Source organism: Corapipo altera, unplaced genomic scaffold, assembly GCF_003945725.1.
Source record: "Corapipo altera isolate COAL_440 unplaced genomic scaffold, ASM394572v1 0, whole genome shotgun sequence".
NCBI lineage: Eukaryota > Metazoa > Chordata > Aves > Passeriformes > Pipridae > Corapipo > Corapipo altera.
In genome coordinates this window covers 57,429,135-57,437,871 of record NW_020884872.1, presented here as the reverse complement: position 1 = coordinate 57,437,871, position 8,737 = coordinate 57,429,135, and the positions used below count along the sequence as shown (strand labels likewise).

Here is an 8,737-nt window from a genome sequence, read left to right as displayed (position 1 = left end):
ATAAACCCCACTGGAGCTCAACATCCTCCTCTGATAAGAGGCCATTGCTCGGCAGCGTGCTGCTGTGGTTTCATCTGTGAGACCTGCAGTGGCAGGAAAAAGACTTTCTGTGGTTGCTGTGACACAGCAGATCAGTGCTGGAGCAAACTCCATTTCTTCACAGCTGGTCAGTACATGACAAAAGAGCTTGCTATGGCTTCACACTTCAGCCATGTCTTTCCTGTTCTCTGTACTCACCAACTTTGCTGAAAGCCTCCTGTAGCTCTGCCATCTCCTCCTCTGAGAAGTGTGCTGTTGACGCCATTTTTTACTTCTCTGAGTGGCAGGTCTGCAAGAAGAAAACACTTCTTTTTAATTGGTGCTTTTTGGGTTTGCAGTTGTGATGAAAAAGAGAGGTTTTCACTTGGATTTTCCAAGTCCCAGAGCAGCTCCCCATAGCTGAAAATCCAGCTCCTCCCTGTATCCTGAAATCAAGTGAAAGGGTAAAATCCTGTGTACTTGAGATACAAATCCATGTCCCTCTTGTTGTTTTGCCAGGCCCTGCTCAAAACCCCAACAGTTTTATTTATACTAATTTAATTGGAATTAAATCCTACCTTTGCAAACTTTTGCTTCTCAAGGAGAAAGCAGACCAAATTGTGCTGGCTCTTGCTATTCCCCCTTGGAAACACAATTCACAATGCATTTCTTCAGTAGTGCAGGCAGAGAAGCAGCAGTCCTGGGTGCTTCTCAGGGCTCTGGGTTGGAGTGAGAGCTCCAGGGGATATTTGCACTACTTACCTTTGGGTACCTAATGATGAGGCTGGGTCACCCTTACAAGGTGGAGGGTTGGAGAGAAGCTCCTTCACAAAGTGTTCAGAGCACCAGGTCTGGCTTCCCAGAAGTCAGCTACCTCTTTTAAGGACTTTCCTCCCAAGATATCTAAGTGCCTGAGGTTGGGTAGCTTTAGGAATGTGTGGTTGGAAAAAGTTTTCCTGCTTTTTCTCTCATCAAAGATATAAAGCAGGAGAAACAATTGGACTTTCACTTTCTAGATGCCTTTTTTAATAATCAGAACGGGAAAGTTTACTTCCTTGTATCACATCATTAAATACACTGCCAGAAGATGCACATTATACCCCTTTTCTTTTTTCATGCACCTACTGTCCCTTGCATCTATTCATGAGGAAACTATTCAGGAGACAGACTATCTATTATTCTATATTAGTGAGAATGACTCTAGTGTCCTATGTCTCTTTAACTATTAATTAACCAAGCAACTATTTAAATAGAATAGAATAGAAACCTGAGTTGATCTTGGGAAGTGGTTGCTGTAGCTACAGTGTTCAAATGAGAGGGGAAAAAAATCAGAAATACCCCATTCCCAGACTTAAGTTAATACTGCAAAATTAGAAAAAAAAATACAGGTTTGCTATAGCCCTCTAAAAAAAAAGGCAGAGTTAGGTACAGCCTATCTGGGCTTCAGATTCAATGCTCTCCTGAACTCATGCATTGATTTCTTGTATCTGTGAAAACCACTATGGACATAGCTTTGAAACAGCCCAAAGGCAATCTCATGTGATTAGCTTCTTGTTTACTGTCTCCCTCTAGCATTATGCACCCTTTTTCTGCCTAGTCACTGTGATTTTAGGATGAGGACAACAGTGAAAAATCCATTTGTTCGCTCCAACCTTCATAAGTAAAGAAATGCAGAAGAATCCACAATACTATCGCTCTTCTGTCATGAAAACCCATGTGCAGTTTTCTGCACAATGGAGCTGATGATTGCTATTGAAATACAATATTAAAATTGGTTCTAACCACCATATTTTCAAGAATTACCTTCAAAAATCCCTCTGATACTCTAGCAATGTGGGTTATGTGTACTAGGGTAAAATTAGATCCATAGTCTTCCCCCATCATCCTAGTATTATTCCTGCCTCTGATGCCTCACTATCAATCTTTTTTGTTGCCTGCTGTGTGGTTTTGCAAATTGTGGATTAACTAAAATGCACCTGGACACATGAAAATCTTACACTATCAGCAAGAAAATCCATATTCCGCTGCAAGATCATCTCTTCTAGTCCAGTCACTTGATCAAGCAATATAATTTGCCACACAACTTTTGATAACATTAAGACTGTTCTAGGCTTAATGGGTAAGAAACACCACAGGTTGTTGCCTATAACATTGCTTTTGCAAAGTGACCTTGAGGAAAAATTATCACTGACATAAAATGGACTCTTCTTGATTGCATAACAAGTTGTGGCCTCTGATAAGTGATCTGTTAAATACAGAGAATCCTATTAATAGTAAATCTGTTCACATGTGTGGGCATTTATACTACTACTACTAATAGGATGAAGGGTTTTGCTGTAATGACCCCTTTTGACATGATTTTTAGGTCAGTATTATCCACTCCATTGTAAAGGTAACTATGCTTGGCTGAGCAACCAGATGCACCTCTGCACTGAGAGCAAGAACTGGTCCTTGATCACCTGAGGAGTATTTGTACTCAGGCAACAGAAGGATTGTCACTGCCTGCTCCAACACACAACTGAGTTTCTTCTACATTTTCACCCCCCTATTATCTCTTGATTTCAGCCTGTCAGCTCCACCATCTAACATCACTGGGTATTGCTGACTAATACCCCACTCTGTTTTTGCAGCCATGAGATTTGGACAGGCACCCTGCTGCCATCTGCACAGCTATTTTGGCAGGTCAAATGCATCATAACCCATCATCTCTCTGAGCGTTTGACACTAGTGCTTACCACAGTACGTAAAATCCATACCAACAGAAAAAAATCCATACCACATAATGCCATGTAAAATCCATATAAACAAAAAATCCCTTTATAGCCACCACCTCTATATAGTTTCAGGTTATCTCTAATGTCATTTTCAGCAAGGGAATGCAATAAAGGCAGGTGAAAAGTTTAATGTCTTCACTGCAGATCTTCTAGGTTCATCTGCAGCCAGAAGACCTCTGCCAAACCCCTTGGCAAGCATGTGAAAGCCCTTCAATTTACACTCAATTAATCAAAACTAGAATTTTTAGATTAAAGGTTTTGGAGCTATTCTCAATTAAAAATCACTGTCATTCTTTAAAGTGTTCAAGTAGTAAAAACAAAACATGAGGAAATCAAGAGATTAAAAGTCCAAAGCTTTAAAGGAGAAAATGGCAAAAAGGAGAAAATTTGCTTTCGAAAAACCTGCTTTTCACTATATAAAATGCTTATTTTGCTTAGATCATTAAATGATGATACTTAGACAGACAGAAATGTAAAATGCTTCTGGATAATGCTGCGAGAGGTCAGGCTCGATATTTTCCTTCTGATTTTATCAGCCAAAAGAGAGCTATTTGCTCCTAGGGGTCAATCACTTATAGCACTTCACCATCCTCAGTGCAAATTGAAAATGCTTTAGGCATCCCACAATCCTGGGTGAGTAGCCCAATTACTCACAACCCACAAGGCATTGCAAGCACATGGTGCACTGCTCTGCTCCAAACCATTTGCCAAATCAGTATGACAAGAGAGATGCAGAGAAAAAAATGCAGAAGAAAAGAGCAAAGGAGAATATGTGGAAAGGATGAGCAATATGAACAAGTTGAAAAAGCTACTTTGAAGAGAATAGTTGTTGAGGAGCTGCCTGAGGGAGGCGCAAAGGGAAAATCAGCTGGGGAGACCCAGGAGATGGCTTTGAGCACAGTGATGTATGGCAAGAAGCAAAGAAAAAAGCTGGGCACGGGAGAGGCATGGTAACACGGAGGGAGTTTAATAAGGACTGAATGCAAACAGCCTAGCTATCAGCACAAATGAGATATTGAAGATCAGCAGCAGCTGGAAGGAAGGATTTTGAATTTGGTGTGATGGAAGATCAGTGAAAGAACTGAAGTTCCTTGGAGAGAATGAGGTGAAAATCAGCACATGCTTGGATGCTGAGACAGGATGCTGAGGAGAGGAAGACAGCTCCCCAGGTTAGAGCAAGAAAGACAGTGGAACTGCCAACAAGAAAGAAAAGGAAGGTAATAAGCATTCAGAAGAAAAATAAAACACTCCCTGAGGCACTCTGAGACTCAGATGGCTTCAGGACATCCAGATTACACACTACCTGGAAGAGATACTTCCTTCTTGTTTGCCAAAGAGCATAAACCCACTATTGCAAAAGCGAAAAATAAAATTGTGCACATGCACTCTTTCCCCCTCAGAAGACTACTGAGTTACAGATTAATGTAAAAAAAAAGGGAAAATGAATGATCTCACCTAAGCTGCTGAGAATTGTAACAAACTGATATCAAAAGAGCCTCTAACGAAGCAGTCCCTTCCCTGCCATCATTTCCAAACTAATGTTATAGCCGTGCCATAAAGTCTCCTTTTATTTGTCCTTATCCTCAGAAGAACCTATGATCACACTGATGTTTTAAGAGATCTAATAACAAACTATTTTCAGACTGGAATATAAAGGAAGAGCTAAAATAATCCTAATACCTGAATGTTATTGCTAAATTGAAACACAGTGATATTGATTTTCTTTCATTTCTTTTCAATTTTGAAGCCATAGTCTGAGAAGCAGCCTGGTTATGCGTTGCTTGGCAAAGTGTGCACCCACCATGCAATATAAATAATAAATGGCAAAGCCATTATAACCTCAAGGTTTTCCAAGAGTTGTATTAAATAGTTACCTTGTTTCATATTTTCCTCCACTTCTCTGGTATTTAAGCCTTATTGCAAGCAAGGTAATGAAAACTTTGAAGACGTGAAATGGCACTTTACAGCTAGACATAAAGTTGTACCTTTTCCCAAAGCAAAAAAGCAAATTTCATGGGACAACATTACATTTCACGAACACATTTAGTCAGGAACAACTTAACTGAGAATTTGGTGCCAAGGAAGTTGAATTAACTACTAATATTTATGCACTTTATACCATCAGGGCTTTGTTTTGTCAATGTACCCTAACTTTGTTAATTATATGATGACCTCTCTAGCTGTTGGGAGAATGACACAACACATGTTCCCTGTCATATATAAATTTCCCTATTTCTCCTGCTATCTTCTCTTTAAGCTTGTTAATTTTTTTCTGAAAGTGATGAAATAAGAGGCACTCACTGTTGCGAAACACAGCTGTTAGAGTTGTGTAAGACCGCCCCCCACCTCACACAAAACTCTGCCTTTTATTTTATCAGAGCTCACAGCTCTAGTTCCTTTTCTCTTTCTTGTCTCATCTACAAATCCAGCTTTCTATAAGGGTTGGGGAATACTTTCCTAACTCTTGTCTGCATTAGACTTTCCCTCCTAGCTGATATCAAAAGGGAACCCCCAGCAATCCTCCCCCAGTGCACATCCTGCTCTGGATCATTCCATCAGCAGGCAGGATTAAGAGAAGGGGCCTCAGAATTGTGCCAGAAACTCTTGTGATGTGAAGCATCCCATAGGCCAGAAAAATATAAGGGAAAAGGGAGTATCTTGAGCTTATTCAATCTTCCTCCCATATTTATTGCACCATTGTGTACCTGCCCATTCCTGTTCGCTCATCAGAATATTCCTGATAAGATATTCCTCCCCAGAAAGATTTCCCTCTACCTTTCTCTCACAAGGTACTACACGTAAGTCCATATATTCATATGCATTTCTGTTCAAAAAAACGTCTCAGCTGGTTTTCTACAGTGTGGAAGGGCTGAGGAAGAGACGAGAAAAGATTTTTTAGTTAGGCTCTGGTATTTTCTTTCTGGAGACAAGTTTTTGCCATTTTCATGGGCACAAAGGGGTGAGAAAAAGAGAAATTACTCAGTGGATCTCATGTTGAAAGAAGAATCAATGCTACAACCACAGCAGTGTGGCCTAGAAGTTCCTCAATTTGAAGTTTCATCTTGTGCTCATCAGCAAAATCCTTCAACAAAAATATAGCAAGCAAAGCCATCTTGTAGGCAGTCAGCCAAACATGTTCTTTTGTATAATCCGGAACAGTTTATGTCCCAATTAAACTTCATGGTCTCAGAATATTTGCTATTATCATGCTTGTCTCTCATATATTTCTTATCTGTTGGTTTTCTTACAATTCTGATCAAAATAACGTGCTTACATCCCTGGTCTAGCAGGGTGATCCATAGTGCAGCCACAGCACAATAGGATAGTAGGTTTAAAGCTAAATTTCCCAAGCCTTACAGCCAGTTTGAAGCTGCAAGTGATTATTTGCAGCAATAGCTCTAGGATATCCAAGCATCTTAGACAAAAAAACAGCATCCTTTATTCTTGTTTGTCACAGCTTCCAGGCAGGTTGAGTGGATATTTTTTTGTGATAGCTTTTTTTTCTGCTAACGATGTAAGATAAAAACTAGAATCCATATCTCTCTTCCTTGCTAGTGAGTTAGTCTCCAGCTAATCAGCTACTCACCATGGCTGACAGTATCAGCAAATACCATCTGATTGTGAACCACATGTCAATTAGACACATTTGTTACACAACAACTTTGAAAATCATTTAAGCACAAACTGCAACATTTCAAACATGTGTTGTTGCTCATTAAAAAAAGTTAATTTTTCAAGTTGTGCACTTAGAAGTATGACATTTTCCCTTCTTAAATAGCTATAGATGAATAAGAGTATTTTTAAAATTTCCTCTAAGATGCTGAGCTAAATTTTAAATCCTAAAGTAGACAGAAGCATACTTGACTCAATTAGCAATGTATCACAGGACTTTCAATTTGGGTGGGATCTTGCTGTTTAAATCAGCATACAAAAGAGAGAGGAGTCTTTCTGAAGTTATGGCAAATACTTCCTCCCCGGTACATTATAAAGACTCACAGTTTAGCCCACAATAAATTACAATCTTTGCCTCAAAGGCAAAAAGATTGGTGTCTGCAACAGCAAATCTCACCATGTATGCAGGCACTGGAATTATCAAACTGTTGCGCTTCACCTATTTTATTTTGTATACAATTTGAAAAAAAAAACACAGAGAAAAGACATTTATCACTGTTCAGAAAGTCACATGGTTATGTCCATGAGTTATTTTCTTAATGTTCCACTTTATAAAGGACCTTATTTGTCAATGTGATACCTGAGTCCTAAATCAAACCCAGTCAACAGAGCTTAGGAAGGGAAAATCCACAGAGTTTGGAGGGAGATGGAGGTCTCTTTTCAGTACCACTCAGTGGTAGGGAAGGCTAATCCTTCAAGGAAATTAAAACATTGAGAAGGCAGAGCTGTGAAACTATAAATACTCTCCTTATATGTCTTTTATCTGTCATATACATCCTACTAGGGAGACAGTATATGTGTACATATTATTTTTTAATAGAGTCTGTAGAATTTTTCTCAAAAAAATAAGATCCAGTATACTACATTTTTTGTTGGGTCACTTATCTTTCCTATCCCTTTACCAACACAAACTAGCTAGCTTTAAAGTGAAAACATTTTTCCACAGATAAAGGAACATTTTGATTTTCAAATGCTGTCCAGTGATTTTCATTAATTTTTTTTTCCAAAGCTGGTTTTCAAACCAAGCTAAATTGACAAACAGCTTCAGTAGTTCAGCAGATGTCCCATTTGGTATGGAAAGTACTGCCCCACCCAGTTCCATCTGCAGGGGCTGCTTTGGCTATGGGTGTGAGGAGCTACCCCACCTCTGTCCCATCACAAGTGGGGCGGCAGATGGGCACAAACCCCTGGACAGATAGATAAAATCTTCTCTTCCTATTCTTGTATACTGCAGTCTTACAGCAGGAGATCAGGTCACAAAGTACTGACTCAGTCCCAGATGTCCTGTGGAAGCCTGATGCAAGAAAAGGAGAAGAGGACCTGTGTTTCCAGCTCGTTTGCAGGAAAACAGTTCCTCTGTGCATGGAAAATATTTAAAAACATGTTCCAACTGTAAAAAGGAGATTTTTAGATACAAACATATATTTGCATTTTACTTATTCCACATGGATTTATGAATCTGCTTCTGTCGCTCCCATGCTGGGAGCTGTAGTCTGTCCTCAGGTCTGCAGGACACCTCACTGATTTCAGCAATGACCAGGCCCTTCCACCCACAGAACCAGACCTGAAAATGGAGAGCATGTCTGAACACAGCCCCCCTTACCAGCTGTCCTGCTGCTTGGGCCCCCATCTTACAATGGTGCCATGTTGGGAGCTGTAATGTCTCTAAGTGTGCAACAGGGAACCGAAGTAGGACCTGGAGCACTGGGAGGCACAGTCCTCCTGAGCCCCCTTCCACTGAAGAATGATTTGGCTTTATGGCATGGTCACTGAGCCCTGCCACTGGGCATCCCTCTCATACCTCTCACATGCCACTCTCCTCCCCATGGGTGCTGCCTCCACGTCCAGGACACGCCACTTGTTTCACTCAGGGGAAGGGATTTATTTCTTGTCCTACATCTTTCCTTTGATAAGTGCAAAAATGCACAGAGCGACCAAAGCAGAGTTCCGTTTCATCTTGCAGCACCTAAATACTGTTTCAGATTTTTCCCTAAATATTTTTCATTTTCATAAATATTTTATGTTATGTATCAGCATTTCTCTGAAGTCTGCTGTTTTGCATGAAAGGGCTAAAAGTATGAAAATCAGCTACATTTCTCAATGCACTGTACTCGCCTGAACTCCCCTGTCTCCTTACTTGCCCTTTACTCAAGCTCTTTCTAAAATTCTTTCATACTTTATAAAAAACATATGGTGATGACTTCATGGTAGGTTTTCTGTCAAGATAACTCTCCTCCATGCTACAGAGCTGCATTTTGAACTGCTCATGGCTG

The 8,737-nt window shown here is 40.1% G+C and overlaps 1 protein-coding gene across 2 annotated transcripts in view; it reads right to left on the bottom strand.

Annotated features, from left to right (window-relative positions):
- The window catches only part of LCP1 (lymphocyte cytosolic protein 1), a 49,963-nt gene that overhangs the window by 20,236 nt on the left and 20,990 nt on the right, over nucleotides 1-8,737 (bottom strand). For both annotated transcript variants that reach the window (XM_027649103.1, XM_027649095.1), the window contains exon 2: nucleotides 238-328. In XM_027649103.1, the coding sequence (XP_027504904.1) occupies nucleotides 238-304 (67 nt within the window). In that variant the 5' untranslated portion in view covers nucleotides 305-328. The remainder of the gene's footprint in view (nucleotides 1-237; nucleotides 329-8,737) is intronic.